Genomic DNA, 15,740 nt, shown 5'->3' with positions numbered 1-15,740 from the left:
TGTAAGAGAAAAATTAAACTCACCTCTTTGAATTTCCACTTCTGTCCCTTTGGTTACACAAAAACTGGTGACTTCCTGATGATCCTCAAGCCCATAGACCCCTAAGATCTTCTCAGGACTTGGTTCGGCTGTGATAAAATGACTCTCCATTCCCACATGTTTGGTCACTGCAGGAGCTGTGCTCCTACAAGAAAGGGAGTGAGAAGTTATCAGCTGTGTAAGAATCCCTTTGCGGTGTCATGTCTAGTGCCGAGACAGCTAATACACCACCACCCAGGTGCACATTATATGTAACTGTTTGCTTGTCTGTTGGGACAGAATATCAACACACAAGGAGCTCCCCTAAAACTCAAGCTATCTCCTGCTCCAGCCTCCAGAAAGCTAAATGCAGGAATGCGCCAACACACCTGGCAGACGTCTGCTTCTGAGTGCTAAAACTATGAAGTGCTTAAGTTACTACGACACTTGAGAAAATAGAAACCATGTTTGTAAAACAAACTACATTTATATAAACCTATTTCACTTAAGTTTCAAAGACACAGAAAATATATTGCTGTGATTTTATATGTAAAACCAATAAACCAGTATCAGTATCAGTTAATCTTTAATGTGTGAAAAATTGGCATCGTCTACTTTAAATTTATATACAAGCATTATTAGAAGCTAATAACTAACTTGATGATGCTGTTTAACTGTATTTGTTAAACTGAATATTAAAATAACCTGGTTGACAGAGTATTCTCCATTATTTCTCCCATGACATCAGCTTCTTCTTCTTTAGTACTTTGTTCCTTCGATACAATCTTGTTTTCCTCAAACGATGCAGGCAACATACTAATGACAGGTGAAGAAACCTCCTGATATTCATGAACAATTTTGTGATTTACATTATCTGGGCTAAAAGGAACATGACTTTTATCCTTTGAATGAACATCAGGAAATACACATACTCCTACTGCAGAAAAAAATAGGAAATTAAAATTGACCCAATATTAATAGCTACCTGAATAAAATGAATTCCTCAACATTCAATTAACTATCTAACTTTAGTATTAAAGTTTATTCTATTATTATCTAAATTTAAATTCATTATCTTGCATTTCATTTAAAAACTTGAGTTGTAATAAGCATATTATTCTTAGCACTAAAATTCTGGAGTGCTCTAGTAAACTTTCAATAACTATAAACTGTTCTACATAGATTTCAAGACAGGACATCATCATTTAATAATTTTTGAAAACTGTACTGTATGTACTAGAAATTTGTGACAGGTTCCAGTATAATATTCTGCCACTGAGAAAGAAGCCCTATCTGTAACACAAATTAGAGAATCCCCTGAATCAGCTATGAACTTACAAGTCTAACAACTAATATGAATGGCAGATCATCCATTACCAGTCAATAAAAATAGCTGTAGTTAAAGATAATGAATCAAGACAGCTTCTGGGGCAGGAGATTTAGCTTAGTTACAGAATACTTGCCAACAAGTCCAAGGCCCTGGGTTCCATACCCCATTACCCCAAAATAAAAATTAAAACAACTGTATAGTTTCTAAATTTGCTTAATGTATTAAAGATCTAGATTGGCCTTTCCTTTGGCCCCTTTCACTACCAGAACAGTTAAACTAGAATAAATCATCTCAGTAACTACTATTTATCCCTTCACAGATTTATCAGAGTTATGAACATCATCTCAAGCTGGAACCCCTTTACTAAATAAATGTCTACACAGTGATCAGTGGCCAGTGACCTCCATTAGCCAATGATGTTTATGATAGTTACAAGCTACAGGTACACAGGTTGAGGATTTACTAGATAACTACTAGTCCATGAATACAAATCCCACACCCTCCCCCTCCCCGCAACAAGCTTTGGTTGCCCTAGAAATCACTATGTAGACCAGGTTCGCTGCAAATTAACAGAGATCTGCCTACCTCTGTCTGCAGCCCTATGGCTGGGGATTAAAAGCCACCAAGCCCAGGCTAATTATTCTTGTTATTCTTGTTATTATTATTCTATTATTTTTAGTTATGAGCCTAGCCTTTTTAACAGATTAGCCAATCTCTCCAGCCTCAAATTATTCTTTTATTTTAAATAATTTATTTATTTTTACTTTAGGTACATTGGTGTTTTTCCTACATGTATGTCTGTGTGAGGGTGTCAGATCCCCTGGAACTGGAATCACAGACAATTATGAGCAGCCGTGTGGATGCTGGGAATTGAACCAGAGTCCTCTGGAAGAATAGCCAGTATTCTTAACTGCCTGAGCCACCTCTCCAACCCCAGGCCCCAAATTATTCTTAATAAGCCAATTGCATCATCTCAAAAGCGTTGGCACTAAATCTAGAGAGACTGTCTTCCATTCTTACCATCACCCTGCTCAGTGATGATCTCCGACTGCAATACTATGTCTCCCATTGTAAGCAAAGTTATGGCAGCTTCGGTGCTTCCATCACTGGGACCTTGAATAAATATACCAATGTTAAAGCAGGTCTGCTTACTTAGAAAGACCTCACTCAGACACTCATCATCAATAATCAGTTTCAACAGCCCTCCTCCCACCACCCAGTACTAGTGTCACACTGTCCAGGGCAGACACACCATCAGTGTTGACTCTTAGCTCTTGAAAACACGTCCCTCACATTAGACTAACTCTGGGCAGCTCCACAGGAAACATAAAGTAACTTCATTACTTAACATTAACTAGGTCTAGAGAACCCCAGCTTCCTATCAAGGTGACAGGTTAAGGCCACTGTTCTACACTCTAACAAGCTGTCCTGTTTACCTGCTGCCACTGCTAATCACCAAGCTACAGTTAACCGAGTAGTTTTAATCAATTCTTTGTTAACAGTTACCTGGTTCTTCTGGGGTCTGTTCACTTATGACCATTTCCTAAAAAAATGGAAAAGATAAGAACATCCTAAGTGTTTCCCCCAAACAAATGATATGGTTTTGTTGTTGTTTTTAAGCATCACATGGTACACATCTTTCTAGGCTTTTAGTTATAATAATTACTTTTCTTAATTTATGTCTGATCATAAAGCTTCACAAATAAGAACAGATCAGCATAAAGGCGGAATTCTTTTATATCTCACATGATTCTGTGTCTCCTCATCATTACTATATATATCTAACCATTCTCAGAGCCTCACAATCATAACCCTTTCAACTCTTACTCAGATCTGCTATCAGTTTACCCAATAAAAACTAGTCTGGCCAGGTTCCCACCTTTAATCCCAGCACTCAGGAGGCAAGAGGTAGGCGGATTTCTGTGAGTTGAGGCCAGCCTGGTCTAAAAAAAGAGTTAGTTCCAGGACAGGCTCCAAAGCTAGAGAGAAACCCTATCTCAGGGGAAAAAGAAAAAGAAAGAAAGAAAACAAACAAACAAAAAACCTAAAATCTGGGAGATTACACCAACTTCCTACACTGAGTGACTTAAATACAGCACATTTTAATGATGCACAGGAGGCAGCTGACCAGAGAGGTGGCATGAGCTCCACTGACCTGCTGCCCAGTAAGATGCCAAACATGACTTAAAAAGCAAACATTTATAACCTCTAGAATTGGTTCTAAGTGCAAAAACAAATGAGAAACAGCTATTCAGCAAAATCTATAAAACTTGGTAGCTAAAACAAGCATTTGTGAACCACAATTGCTCATTGGCCCTTTTGTCAGTGGCTAAGTGGCTAAGACTTTCTCTAAGCTGTGTCAGCTCTCTCCCCACCATAGGTCCTGGAGGAGCAAGACTCCAGCACCTAATGCCACCATCAGCAGCAGCAGCAAAAACTCATAATATCTGTTATGAATATGGACATAAATACACTTGAAATACTAGGAAACGAGGGGCTGGAGAAATGGCTCAGAGGTTAAGAGCATTGCCTGCTCTTCCAAAGGTCCCGAGTTCAATTCCCAGCAACCACATTGTGGCTCACAACCATCTGTAATGGGGTCTGGTGCCCTCTTCTGGCCTGCAGGCATACACACAAACAGAATATTGTATACACAATAAATAAATAAATAAATAAAAAAAAAAAAAAAGAAATACTAGGAAACAATGTAGAAGTATAAAAAGTCATGTGTGATAATCAAGAAGGAACTATCTCAGGGAAACAAGTTTTCTTCAACACCAAAGAACTACTGCTAATGCAACTTGTCAATACAGTAACAAAAATATTTATATGTCTGTATCATGAATAAAAATTAAAACCATAGCCGGGCGGTGGTGGCGCACGCCTTTAACCCCTGCACTCGGGAGGCAGAGGCAGGCGGATCTCTGAGAGCTAGTTCCGGGACAGGCTCCAAAGCTACAGAGAAACCCTGTCTTGAAAAAAAAAAAAAAATTAAAACCGTAAAAACTACACACGACAAAGTCTAAAATCCTTTCACAAAAAACCAGCACAGACAGAAGGGGATTTCTTCCTCCTGATAAAGACCATCCTAGAAATCCCACAGCCACCATTCTACTTAGGGACATAAGATCAGCTGCTTTTTCCTAAGACTGTGACCAAATCAAGGATGTTCACTTGTACTGTGCCTAGAAGCTGATTTACAATAAAGGCTCTAACCAAGGCAATCATACAAGAAAAAGAAATAAAACATTCAAATTGGAAAGTATTATAAATTACATATAAATTGAATTTCAAAATTTCCAAAACTGTAAGTGTATCTTCCCTAGAAAAAGTCTTTATAAAAAGTACTTGGTTTCAAACAAACCACAGGATTAGCCCTCATTCAATGCATCAATAAAAGACACAAATATAAACAATGGGTAGAATGTCAGAAGGCAATGGAAGCCAAGGTTAGAATGCCAAGAAATGATAAAGCACTAGCAACTTCCAGAAAAGCAGGAAGAAAGGAAACAGAAGGTTTCTTCCTCAGATCCACTAGAGAAACCTACTTGAAGTGGCTGCACACATGTGGTGCACATATATATGTAGGCAAAACACATACACAAAATAAAAACAAACATAATCTTTGTTGGTTTTTAAAAACCATCTCTACTATACATTTATAATAGTGTAGCTAGTTGCAGTAAAGTTTATTTAACGAAGACTTCTGCCAAGAATTTTGAGGGTAAATTCTATAATATCCAGAGCTTTAGAAAACAAACACAAAAATAAGTTTTACAATCAAAAGTAAAATCCATGAAAATTCATATGTTCCAACTACTCATAAACCAGTTCCCCACATAAGAAGGAAAAAATAAAGACCATTATGAAAATAATCCTGTACTTTTGAGGGAGGTAAACAGGGAAAGGCAAACATGAACAAGGTACTCACAAATTCTGGGGAATGCAAATCTTCTGGTTGCACGTCCTCAGTTGTTGCATCCGTGTTTGAAAGCTGATGTTCAACAACCGTCACACATCCTATGTCTGCAACATCCATGGTTATCTCAAGCTGTCATAACAAGTGTTATTATTTCAATTAGACAGTACACTCATTAGAACATCTCATTTTTTACACTAATAATCCAAAATAAACATTAAAATGGAGGAACACGCCACAATTACACAGCTAAAAAACTAAGACAGTAATTCTTAGGGACTAACAACTTACCAAAAGTAAAACACTACTTTACCGAGGGGTCTGAGTCTACTACAACGACTACTCAAAATCTCTACAGCTAATCTGCTGAGCTGCTGGCATTTCACTCCCCATTCCTTCCCTTTGTCTCAATTTAGTCCATTTGCTAACCTTTACATAATAGTTTTAAAAATACACGCTTATGAGCATAAACATACAAATCCTAATTATACACTAGGTCCTTGCCCTCAACAGACTCATACTTTAATAAAAACACCTTAACTATACACAAAACTGTACAGTACCATAAATATTACAGTAGTGATGACTTAATATCACTCCTGGTGAAACAATCCTCTCTCTCCACCCCCATAGTTACACGAATCCTGACACTCTGTGTAACAGGTTCACTCACACTCTTCACTTAACAGCTGGTTAAAGGAGCATAATTTTTTTAAAGATTTATTTTATTTATACATGTAGGAGTCACTACAGATGATCACATCTGTGAGCCTGAAGACGCCAGTGGACGGTGTTGGATCCCTCTGAGCTAGAGTTACAGATGTTTGCTGGACATGGAAGATAGGATTTGTACTATGGTCCTCATGATTGGGCAACAAGAACCCTTAACTGATGAGTCATCTTTCCAGCCTAAAGCAAATACAAATAGCCAGTTCCCTGTTCAACTATGAAAATTTTATCATGACAGGCTCATTATAATCCAGAGTCCATGTCTACAAGGCCCTAACTTTGATTGCCAGAACAGGGGAAGGACAGTGCCACTGAAGAAGATACTCTGTATTATTCAAAGACATATCCTAAAGCCTGATTATTGAAAGTTAATTTCACTAGCAAAGTGCTGGTAGTAGTGGTGGCAGGGAGATAGAGATCAAACTCTGTGCAGTGATAACCAGTTGTCCTTCCACAAGACTAATGTCTCTTTGCTATTTTCTTGGCATATACTAAAACTTACATTCAGTATACTTACTTTGAACTTTCAGTATTATTCAGTTAATTTCAAGAATTCTACTAACTCATTTACTTTTAGACATTTAAAATGCTATTATTAATCCTAAGTAAATTACAGGTAAGTTTTCCTTTCTACTAACAAATGTATCTTTACAAATTCAAGAATTGTATCATTTCTTAACAGAAGTAGCATAATTTTTTAATTATATTTCTATCACCACTATCTTAGCAAACTCCTGATTCTGTTTCGAATGACTCAGAAAGTATTTTAAGTCCTGATTCAGATATTACGCTCAATAAACCAGCTAAGTAACGATGAAATGAACAAGAACAGAAAACTTTAAAGCTACAGAGTTGGAATGTGAGGCCAGAAACAAGGAAGCAGACTGTACTCTAATTCACACCTGCTCACATTAGAATGGCTATTGTTCTTTTCCTTTCTTTTTTTTCTTGGAGATAAGAGTTTCTCTGTGTAACCCTGGCTGTCCTGGAACTCGCTCTGTAGACTCAGAGATCCACCTGCTCTGGGATTAAAGGTGTGTATCACTATTGAAAAAGAGTGGGGCACACTGCAGCTGGAGAATAAGCACTTACTTATAGCAAGGAGTCAGGGAGTGGAAAAGAGAAAGGAAGGCAGGAGGGAGTGAAAAGGGGTAAAGAGAGGGGAAATGGACAGTGGTAACGATAGGGAGAAATTCACCTTAGAACAGTACTGGTGACAAAAGAAAATGATGTAACCACTGTGGAAAACTTTTTTTCTTTTTCTTTTTTCTTTCTTTTTTTTTTTTTTTTTTTTTTTGCTTAAAATCCTCAAATACAGAATTACCATATATCCAAAATATCCATTTCTGATTTTATCTTCAAAAGAACTAAGAATAGAGAAGCAGGGACTGGGGGTGTGGCTCCCAGTTGGTGGAGATCATGCCAAGTACGTAAAAGCACTGGGTTCCATCACCAGCACCACATACCAGCACTTGCGAGGTAGAGGGAGGAAGGTCACCCTAGGCTACATATATATTCAGTTTCGAAAGATGAGGAGTTCTTTTGGATGAAGAGTTATGATAAAAGTGAGGAAGGAAGGGAGGGACGGAGGGAGAGAGGGGGGATGAGGAGGGAGGAACCAACTGAGGATATGGTTCTGTTGTAAAGTGCTTGTCTCATATACATGAAGCTGTAAGTTCTATCTTCAACATTTCTTAAACCAGGTGTAGCAGCAAATGGCTACACATGGGAAGATGGACACAGAAAATCAAAAATTCAAGGTCATCTTTTGACTATGTAGCAAGTTTGAAGGCCAATATGCAATGTGAGATACATAAGACCCTGTCTCAAAACAAAAACAAAAACAAGAAACAAAAAAGGGGTGGGAAAAGCAGAGATTAATTCTGTCTTCTCTACCAACCACAACACAGAAAGCTTATTACAGAGTTAATAGAAAAAACACCTACTAAATCTTGTTTAAATTAGTCAAAATGTAGATTAAGCAGCTTACAGATAAGCAAGTTTCTATCATAGTTAACCCCTGTAGAGGAAAGACTATGACAACTGAGTGATGGCCATACAGGCCACTTCTGCTGATTTGCTTAAGCTAGTCACACTAAGTCCCAAATAAAGTACTTTTGACAGCAGACATTTAGAGAAAGGACTTTTCAGAGCGCAATTACTAAGAAAAGAAATAATCACTCATTAAAGGGGATGAAAGTGGGGAAAACTGAAAAAACGAAACACAAACTACCTCTTCCATTGTTTCTTCGATCTGAGCAGACACTGGTTCAGGGGATCTGAGACCAACAGGTACAAATACTGGTGCTTTGTTTAATTCTTCTGGGGCAAGATGATAGGTTTCCTCCTCAAAGTCAGAATCAAAATCCTCAGCATCCTCTTCATCCTCTTTCTGAGAAGCCCGAAGAGTCACCAACATGGACTTGGAAGCTCTAGGTTCCTTCTTAGTAGTCTTACCTCGGATTCGTTTGGGTCCTCGCCCTTTGGTCACATTTGATTTCATCTTTCTATGTGCTCTTTTCCCACTGTGATCTGTCTCACACTCAGAGGCAGAAGAGAGAGGTGTTCTTCGATGCGCAGCAGTTTTGGAGCAATTTGATTCTTTCAATAGTTGTGGACTGCTGGATGTTGAACCAAAATAACATAGTCATGTATGTGCCAGGATTATCTCAATGAAAGCCAAACTGTTAACAGTAAAATCTCAGTTCCAACCTTTAAAATAAAGATCTTGGCCTAAGACGACAACTCAGTGGCAGGGTGCTTGCCCAACATGTGAAGCCCTAAGTTCAACTCCCAGCACTGGTGATGATGATGATGATGATGATGATAGATACATCTCCTTTTATGATGCTAGAATTGAACCTAAGCCTCAAAAGTCCTACACAATTGTGCTCATGAGCTATTCTTAACCCCACCTATTCTTTGAAAAACATGTATCATGAAAATAAAAAAGGAATTAACTACTACTTAGTATCTTATTCGGAGTGAATTCTTAGTTGTATGTCTATAAAGGCTGCATAGTAAGTTTTTAATACTGGCCCTATAGCCATGATATGGTTATTAAGATAGACACAAAATTGGAAATAATTAAAAGACAAAATACATGGAACCAATCAATAATGAATATGAAATCAAACAGTGGGACTTGTTTATCTTACTGGTTAAACAGATTAGAAAAATAAGGTTCTTTTTCAAGAACTTAGGTTCCTTCCCACTTTGTGGAAAATTATGGAAGTGCCCTTCATTACTGTTCACAGCCAAACCCAATAGCATTCTAATTACTGATGTAATGCACAATATCATTTGGCAGGTAAAAGAATGTACGTTGTTACAAATAAAAATAAAACAGGCTTGTAAATAAGGAATACTACATTAAGGTGGAACTTCTTTAACAAATAAGTGCTTTTTATCTCCTATTCTGAGTCTTCAAAATAAAATATTACCTAATTTGTTTACTGAGACCCTGCTCTTCAAGCCCCAAAGATGATGTAGGATGGTCCTCCACAATCTCGTCCCTTGCACCTCCTGACGGTACAGCTGTCAGCTGAGCATCATTAGTGGGAGAAGCTGACGCTTCAGGAACGATACAATCTTTTCCTGCTGAAACCTCCAGAGGCGTTAGAATCTCTGTCTTTTCCTTAAAGAAAAGCAAAACATAATATTACCATGGAAACAATCTTTATTAATAAGTTTTAGCAGTCTGGCCTAGACCTCTAAACTTAAAAAGTCATAGGTGATCAATTTTCAAATCTGTACAAGCTGGCTTTTCAGAAAAGCAAAAACTTTCCCCATAGCTCTCCCTCATGACATTGACACGACAGACTGACTAACAACACTACTTTTCCTCTCTCACTTGTAGAGGAAGCTGGATGTCCAAGTCTCCTTTCTGCGGCTCGTGGTCTTCTGGTTTTGGGTCTGTGCTCTGGTCTGTTGCGCCTTTTTCTACAACTGGTTGCTCTTTTTTATGGTGTGCTCCTCCTAAATTTGGTTTAGCCTTTTGGAATCGTCTTCTTAACAACTGTGCTGGACTAGGGACATGAGGTTCATTTTCATGCCTAAAATAAAGCACAAGTTATGGTGAAGACCAGAACTCTTCATCAATGCAACATTAAACAATTCTGGATTCAAACAGATTCTAAGTTCAAAGGATTATATATAAACTGGAAATAAAACCAAGCATGTAAAAATGAAACATTGCATTTTACATGTGAAACAAAAAATACAAAAGCTTTATATTATCCATTTTCTGTATACCTGTGGAACAGTTTATAGTATTAATATCTCTCAACTTTCACTCACTAGCTCTAGAATTCATTGATGTCATATCACTTTAGTAATTTTCAGAGAAGAATAAGGCACTTCAAACACGTCACAGTAGCTGAACAGAGATTTTATAACAACATTTTAAACAAAAGCGTCAACTGAGCTACAACACTTCAGCACACACACAATGGTCTTGCGTGACAGCAAGTTTATCTTACCACATTCCTTAAAGCTCATGGAAAGGTCTTATTAACAGTAAATATCTTAAGGTTCTTAACATAATCCATTTCGGACAAAAAACAAGGTTCAAACATTCAAAGAAAGGCAAAGCTACTAAGATAGAGGGAATAGCTACCTAAGAACTTCTGGAAATATCTCAGTAATGGATATGACCTAAATTAGGATGCTGAAAATACTGATATAGGCATAGGGATGTAGCTTTGTGGCAGATAACTTGCTAGCACTGCAAGACACTGGTTTCAATCCTCAACGCACAGATACAAAGCAAACAATTATGTGTGTGTGTGTGTGTGTGTGTGTGTGTGTACATACACATATTAGTTCTTATCTATTAGAAACCAATCCTCAAAATACACAGAAAAAAGGAACCAATCCTACTAAGCATTCTGCTGGGAAAATAGCAAGTTCTAATATGATTATGATGCTGGTTTATACACTTCAGGATCTGGAGTGTCTGGAGAAAACAATTTAATTAAAAGCTATCACATGGGGCTGAGGGTATGGCTAGTAGTAGAGTCAATAGATTCAATCTCCAAGGAAAAATATCATCACAAGGGACTCTGAAAACATACTTAAGTATAGGGGATGGCAAGGTGGCTCAGTGGGTAAAGCTACTCGCCATTAAGCCTGACAAACCATGCTCGATCCCCAGAGCCTACATGGTGAAGGAAGAACCAACTCCTGAAAGCTGGTGTCTGATCAGAAACCCACAGGAGTATGTGTCCCCTACCACAAAACCATAAAGAAATTTAAAAGATAGTCAAGAAAAAATATTACTAAGTTCAAAGGAGGCACCAAAATTATGAGCATAAAAATAGGAGTAAGAATTTTTTTGTGTGTGTGTGTTTTGTTGAGGAAGGGTTTCTCTACATAGTCCTGAAAGCTTTAAAGTCAGAGAGCCTCCTGTCTCTGCCTTCCAAATCCTGAGTTGAAGGGCATGTGCCAGGGCCAAGAATGAGGTAATTTAAAATCTTATTTAAATGGGCCTGCTGGCACAAGCTTCATCCCAGCTACTAAGGCTGAAACAGAAGAATCACAAAATCATGGCCTATCTCTAGCCTATAAGCAAGTTTAAAGCCAGCCTGGGCAACTTAGCAAAATTCTGTCTCAGAAAAAAGTAAAAAGGGTTGTGAACCACAGCTCAATACTAGAACACTTGTCTGGCATGTAAAAAGCACTGGGTTCAACCAATAGCACCACGAAAGACATATTTAAAAAACATTCAGAATACTGTTACATAAAACCAATTGTGTAATAATGAGAAACTGTCTTTGACAGGGTTTATGCTTTTCTCATGAAAAGGAAACTCACCTTTTTTGTTCATCTACAGGAACCACGTGTCTGTGACTTTCATTCACTGTGTACTCTGAAACTCCAAGGGACATAGCTTCAACTTCACCTTCAATGTGAGCATTAGCCTGCAAAGACAAAACCGGTTAATGTGATGGACTGATATTTTTTATGTTTTTCAGGACAGGGTTTCTCTGTGTAACAGCCCTCACTGTCCTGGAACTCAAGTCTGTATATCAGGCTGGCCTCGAAATTAGATAGCTATCTGCCGGCCTCTGCCTCCCAAGTGCTGGGGATTAAAGATGTACACTCCCACCCCCCACTCACTAGCTTACCTAAAGCAATGAACTCCAAGTTTAGGGAAGGACCCTGTCTGAAAAACTAAAGCAAAACACCCCATATACCTACATACACATGTGCACATACCCAAATAAATATGTATATTTACCACACCTGTGCACACCAATCTAAGAGCCATCGGTTATAAAATAGAGAACGTAAATTAATTGGCACTGATCACTGCTCAGCTGCACACTGCATGCTCAGCTGCACACTGCATGTTCAGCTGCACACTGCATGTTCAGCATGCACAAACCTCTGGGTTTGATCCCCAGCACCAAAGTTTAACTATTTTTTTTTTTAAAGTATTTTTGTCAAAGTGGGGATCACCATGACTTTTAATCTAGGTTTTATCTTAATACCCAGAGAAAAGAACACAAAAGCAAAGACTACTTGCGATTAACATTTTGGGACATTACACTACTTAGATATTTTTTTCTAGTACCAAAAGACTCAAGATGTTGGTTGATAAAGAACCGGGAGATAGTGACCCACACCTTTAATTCCAGCACTCAGGAGATAAAGACAAGAGGATCTCTGTGAGTTTATGGCCAGCCTGTTCTACAAAGTGAGTTCCAGGACAGGCTCCAAAGCTACAGAGAAACCCTATCTTGAAAAAAGTTGATTATAAGGGCCAGCAAAATGGCTCAGAGAATCAAAGCACCAGCATGACAACCTGACTCCAGTCCTCAGAACTCACATGGGAAAAGAGGACAGACTCCCACAAGTTGCCCTCTGATCATGCACTTGTGCTGTGATGTGTGTACATACACATGTACATACATGCACATACCCCACACATACAACACAAATAAATTAAGTAAATGTTAAAAAAGAAACTAATAGAGCTAACACACTTCTATAATTACAGCATTTGAGAGGCAAAGGAAATTGAGTCAGAAATTCAAGGCCAACCTCAGCCACACACTGAATGCAAAAGAAAAACCAAGAAATTGGCTAAACACAATAGAATGGTGGTACATTCTGTAATTACAACACTCGGATGAGACCAGAAGATAAAGGCTAGTCTCAGCTAAATAATGAGACACAGAAAGGGTAAGTAAGAAAGGTTCTTAAAAAGGTTAAACTGTCATTCAAAACAGCATACTGTTTTGCAGCATAAATGATATATCTGTTTCTTGCTAAAGAAATTCGTTACTGTGGTACTATGGGAAAGTTACAAAACTCTTCACTAGCGAAGAGCTGCCTTCAACAAGAAGGTAAGGACAAGGCGGGCTGAGCTGTCATCTGTTGTCTTAGTATGTGCTAAGGATCCAGCCTCTCACCACTGTCAGGACTTTTTTCGTTTCATCTTTCTGCAGCTCTGATCCTTCATTCTTAGCTACACTTTCAGCTTCACCTCTTTCTGTTATCTGCCTCTGTCTGGCCTTTTGTACGTTTGGTCTTGGTCTTTGAAGTCGACCTCTCACTGGGAGACTATGGCCAACACTCTGCTTTGTTTCCTGTGTGACCATGTTCATCTTCTGAGTCCTAGAAAGAAAGGACAAGGAGGAAGGAGAGGTTGATTATAAAAAGTCGATAACTGTAAGAACATGAATTTCCTCCACTAAACTCTCATGAAAATATTTTTTTCAAATCACTCTAGGAAAGTATCTTCTCATTACAAAAATTTGTTATAAAAGTTCGGGGAGTCATAGGAAAAAGAAAAACGTTATTTCAGGTTTGGGGATGTATCCAAACGGAAGGAGGACATGATGTGCCTAAAATAATGTATAAAAGTCAGATGACAGAATGGTAGGTGCCAAGAACAGAAGAAAAGGGGGAAAGTGGGAAGTGGAGGTTGCTATTTAGTAAACACGAAGTTTCATTAGTAGTTTATGAAAAGGAAAGTGTTCTGAGGATGGATGGTGGTGTTGCCTACAAAACAATGAGATAATGTTTTATGTCACAAGTTTTGTACAACTAAAAATAGAAAATTTTATCTTATGTATATATTTTGCCAATTTTTTAAAAGACAAGGACTTATACCACATATACATATATATTTTTAGTATGTTACCTTACATAAATCTTAAGCAGTCAACAATAAATAAATCACTAAAAGATGTTCAATTCCATCTAATTTTCAATTTTAGGTGGATTTGCCCTATGAATTAGACCCATTATTCTCCAAAGCACTTTAAAAAAAAATAGAGAAATGTTTCAAAGATAAGCCTCTATTGTTTTAGATTTTTAAAGAAATATCACTGTTTACCCAACAGGAACAACTAAGCCATTTTCCTGCTTTTGTGTTGACTGAGAATCCTCTTTGGGTTCACATGAATCGGGTAGGGAAGAGTCCTTCCCAGTCTGCATGCTCGGCATTATCACAGCATCCACCTCCTCCTGACGCGGGTTATCATTTTCTCTTGATGTCATTAGAAAAGGCACCTCCTAAAAGTATAGAAAGAAGAAAAATTCACAAGTTATTAGTACAAGAATGAACTGACCCATTCCTGTAGACAAGGAACAGGTGTGCTTCCTAGCACGTCTACTTGCAGAAACTCATCTCCTGCAACTGTAAATAAGCACATAATGTGCATAAACAAGAACAGGCTTTCAGGGAGATCCTCAACACATAAAGGATGAATAAAACACTGGAAAGAAGATTAATTTTAATAGGATATTCAATTTTAATTTCATATTTTTTGGAAGACATTGTTGGCACTGAAATCAGGTCCTCATGCATGCAAGGCAAATACCCTACCAATGAACTAAACTTGAATTTATTTCTTCCTTCCGTCCGTCCGTCCGTCCGTCCGTCCTTTTTCTTTTTAAGAGTCTCATTGTATAGTTTTTGGCCGTCCTGGAACTATCCACCTCCCTCCCAGCACCTGACACCTGAATTTTCATACAATGAAGAGATAGGGTCTCTGCTGCCTATTTCTAAGCTAATCTTGACTGCAGCTCTCCAGTTTTAGCCTCTTAAATAGCTAGGACTATAACATACAGACTATAACACACCTAAGCTTAGCCTTACATATTCTAGTATAAAACCACATTTAAAATGTTTTTCTTTGGGCTGGAGAGATGGCTCAGCGGTTAAGAGCACTGCCTGCTCTTCCACAGGTTCTGAGTTCAATTCCCAACAACCACATGGTGGCTCACAACCATCTGCAATGAGATCTGGCGCCCTCTTCTGGCATATAGGCATACATGCAGACAGAACAATATACATAATAAATAAATCTTTAAAAAAATGTTTTTCTTTCAGTCTATTTATATGGTGGATTACATTGATAGATTTGCGTATGTTGAACCAGCCCTGCATCTCTGGAATGAAGCCTACTTGACCATAATGGATAATTTTTCTGATGTGTTCTTGAATTCGGTTTGCCAGTATTTTATTGAGAATTTTTGCGTCGATATTCATGAGTGAGATAGGCCTGTAATTCTCTTTCTTGGTTGGGTCTTTGTGTGGTTTTGGTGTCAGGGTAACTGTAGCTTCATAAAAGGAATTTGGCAATGACTTTTCTGTTTCTATATTGTGAAATACGTTAAGGAGTATAGGTATTAGCTCTTCTTGGAAGTTCTGGTAGAATTCTGCGTTGAACCCATCTGGTCCTGGGCTTTTTTTGGAAGGGAGATTTTTGATAACAGTTTCTAGTTCTT

The 15,740-nt window shown here is 38.1% G+C and overlaps 1 protein-coding gene across 1 annotated transcript in view; it reads right to left on the bottom strand.

Annotated features, from left to right (window-relative positions):
• Positions 1-15,740, bottom strand: part of Bdp1 (B double prime 1, subunit of RNA polymerase III transcription initiation factor IIIB) — a 94,799-nt gene that overhangs the window by 29,996 nt on the left and 49,063 nt on the right. The window contains exons 20-30 of the mRNA XM_050153811.1: positions 14,344-14,522; positions 13,415-13,619; positions 11,811-11,917; positions 9,850-10,051; positions 9,440-9,633; positions 8,230-8,617; positions 5,280-5,399; positions 2,855-2,891; positions 2,369-2,461; positions 724-955; positions 24-184 (exon numbers count right to left, since the gene is read on the bottom strand). Coding sequence (XP_050009768.1) covers positions 24-184; positions 724-955; positions 2,369-2,461; positions 2,855-2,891; positions 5,280-5,399; positions 8,230-8,617; positions 9,440-9,633; positions 9,850-10,051; positions 11,811-11,917; positions 13,415-13,619; positions 14,344-14,522 — 1,918 coding nt within the window. The remainder of the gene's footprint in view (positions 1-23; positions 185-723; positions 956-2,368; positions 2,462-2,854; positions 2,892-5,279; positions 5,400-8,229; positions 8,618-9,439; positions 9,634-9,849; positions 10,052-11,810; positions 11,918-13,414; positions 13,620-14,343; positions 14,523-15,740) is intronic.

This window comes from Alexandromys fortis, unplaced genomic scaffold (genome assembly GCF_014885135.2).
Source record: "Alexandromys fortis isolate MF-2015 unplaced genomic scaffold, M_Fortis_MF-2015_v1.1 scaffold_79, whole genome shotgun sequence".
NCBI classification, from domain to species: domain Eukaryota; kingdom Metazoa; phylum Chordata; class Mammalia; order Rodentia; family Cricetidae; genus Alexandromys; species Alexandromys fortis.
This window is presented reverse-complemented; position numbering and strand designations above follow the sequence as displayed.